Below are 2896 nucleotides of genomic sequence, written 5' to 3'. Positions count from 1 at the left end.
ACCCCCCCCCCCCCCCCCCCAACCTGTGAGCTTGCTTCCGGTGAGTGGCTTTAGGCTTAAGGACCTTCTCGGGTACTGGTAAGCAGATGAGGATTAGACCTACAGACTTAAACATCTTCGAGACCGGAGATGCAGTACGAGAAGCACTCACTGGGATACATCCCCACCAACGAACAGAAACGGACCTCTGGAGTCTGGACAGAGCACTCCTTGCCGAGTGTGTGTCCAAAAAAGAAGAGGCTGGCCGGACTCCTGAAAATCACGACCTTCGCACCACTCTGTGTGTGAGTCCGCGTCCGCAGGGGGGGGGTGGGGGGCACCTTAGCCTTAGATTCAACCTCTCGAAGGGCGTACTGCGCAGTCGTGAGGGCTGCTGAAGCGAAGAAATGATTGTGACCAATTTATAGTCAGGGTTTGGTGAACTTGGAGGGTACTGAAGCGAAGAAATTATGACCAATTTATAGTGATGGTGTGGTAGGCCTAGAAGCTGGCCGGATTACTCTTCGGCGGAGGGAGATATCCCCCTTGTTTGAAATGAACCACAGAATTCTACACTAAGTGTAGAATTCTGTGAAATGAACACAAATGTTCATAATAATACCCCCATTCGATTCGTCTCGCCTCCCTGCCACTGTTCGCGTTTTTTTTTAACTTGTATTTTCTAAGTCAGTGTGGCCTTCATTCTTTTTCAAGAGCGTCATAACATAACAAACGTAATGTCTCATAACCTTCTGTTTCAATCAATTCCTCCATTGAATGTAGAATCTAGCCCGTATTAATTCCGTAGGGTGGTTAATGTAAAATTTATTGAAAATAGTCTGCCCATAGATTTTTCTGACCTTCTACATATTGTACTTGTTGCCATGGTGCCATCTTTTCCGTATAAAGTATCTTCAAGGAGAAGTAACCGAGGAAAAAGCGGTTTTTGTTAAGGAATACGAAGAGTTATGAAACCTGCTGGAGCTTTTATCTTTATTCAGTGAGGCAGGGGTGTCATCATCTTTACTAGCTTAGGTTCATTCTGTTGATAGAAACAGGATCGAATAAGATTGTATCCATTCCTTTCTGAAAAGAATTCTCCTCATTGTCTTTCCATTGGTGTGTAAAAAAAAGCATGTCTAATTTCTTTCCTTCATTATTCTATTTTCGACACCAGCCATTTTGAAATTCACTTGGCGTGTTTTTAGTGTCTTCTCACGAGGGAGTACGTATTGCTTGCTGTTTTAGCCCTAGACAAAAACGTATAACCATTGGCCTTAACCACGGTTTGCAATTATCTTTATCAGCGTAACACAGTCCCCCCAACCGTTTTTTTTTGGTTCTCTGCTATTACGAAATAATTAATAGACTAAAAAATATAACTCGTAACGACCGATTCTTTTGCTGCAAGTACTAAGTTACTCGTAAGGCTACTTGAAGCAGGACCATCTAATGGTGGGTGGTGATAGCAGATTACAGTACACTAGGCTAGACGAGACGTAGTGTCTGTCGTTGGCGTTGATAGTGATAGATTTAGCAGTTTGTGCGTGCGTGTGACTACTGTGTGACTAAAGACCTTGGTCGAGTTTTGCAAGGCTAGCAATAAATGCATAACCTGACATGACCTGACCTGGGAGTTCAAAGGCCATGGCCTCATGTATCGGATGTAAAATTGTGCGACGGTAATCGTTTCGTTTTGCTTGTCTCATCATTTATCATTGGGAAACAAGACGTTTTCCTACGGATAAAAATACAGAGGAAAATTGGATTTGGGGTCCGTGTGTGCTCAAAAAAGAACTTTTTAAGCCAAGATTTTCAAGTATGCACATGTGTTTCTCACTTAAAGTTGAAAATACGAGTCGCCAAATCGAAAGTGTCAATGTACTCGAATACACGTTTGTCTGACACATCTCGGTCGCATTGTGTCTGAGTGGTCGGCTGGGCTGCTACGAGGGCACCGACTTCTAAGGTCTGAACTGGGTCATCTGTTTCCGAAACACATTTTACTTTTCTCAACTGAGTACTGACTCCTGAGTTACTGAGTTATATATTGCAGGAGGATGGCGACTGAAAGTGAGCGTTACCAACTCTCCAGCGGAAGGTCGATGCCTATTATTGGCTTGGGGACGTATGCCCCACTCCAGGTGAGCTCCAACAAATTTCCGAACTTCTCTGTTATGAGTGTGTGTGTGTGTCAAATGAACATGATGTCCCTGGCATCAATTCGACTTTGCGGCTGGCCGAAAACAGCTGATTGAAACACTTACCTAATGTTATTTTGCACTTCACCGGCTCACCGGTGCATCAAAAAGCTTCAGCCTTTTCCAAAAATTGAACCCTGCAGGGGCGGCTGGTGGTTTGTAGAACTGACCGGCTTTATTAGTTCCCATCGATACCCCTCTTCAAAACTTCAACCCAACAATTTAAGACAGACATTTAATTTTATACCTACCGGTACACCTTTGGTTTTGTGTGTGTGTCAGTGTGAGAGAGAGAAATAGAGATAGAAAGAGATTGAGAGTGGGTGAAAAAGAGAGAAGAGAGAGGGGGGGGGGTGTCAACGTATGAAAAGGTTTTAGTAGAAGAAAATCCACACTACAAACTTCAAAACATTTGAAGCCACTGAAATGTGAATAGAAACTGATTTGATCAACTCAACCCGCAACAAAAAATACTTCAAAGGTGTACTAGAAAACAAATTGAAAGGTGAGAAACAACCACCTCCTAGCCCTGGCTTCTTGTACTACTAGTAGTAGTACTACACCCAAAGACTTACTTTTCACACACCCAGATATAGTCTCGACGTGCACTTGTAAAGTAAAAATCCGAAACCTGTGTGACGACAAAATGTCAATTGATACCTTACCAATGACGCTGCCCCATGCAGATGAAGTCTAGAATCAGAATAAATAATAAT

The 2896-nt window shown here is 43.2% G+C and overlaps 1 protein-coding gene across 1 annotated transcript in view; it reads left to right on the top strand.

Annotated features, from left to right (window-relative positions):
• Positions 1-1855: 1855 nt before the first annotated feature.
• Positions 1856-2896, top strand: part of LOC101862348 (prostaglandin-E(2) 9-reductase) — a 16704-nt gene continuing 15663 nt past the window's right edge. Inside the window, exon 1 of the mRNA XM_005097940.2 lies at positions 1856-2123. Coding sequence (XP_005097997.1) covers positions 2040-2123 — 84 coding nt within the window. The 5' untranslated portion in view covers positions 1856-2039. The remainder of the gene's footprint in view (positions 2124-2896) is intronic.

The sequence above is a fragment of the Aplysia californica genome, unplaced genomic scaffold, assembly GCF_000002075.1.
Source record: "Aplysia californica isolate F4 #8 unplaced genomic scaffold, AplCal3.0 scaffold00168, whole genome shotgun sequence".
Classification (NCBI taxonomy): domain Eukaryota; kingdom Metazoa; phylum Mollusca; class Gastropoda; order Aplysiida; family Aplysiidae; genus Aplysia; species Aplysia californica.
This window is presented reverse-complemented; position numbering and strand designations above follow the sequence as displayed.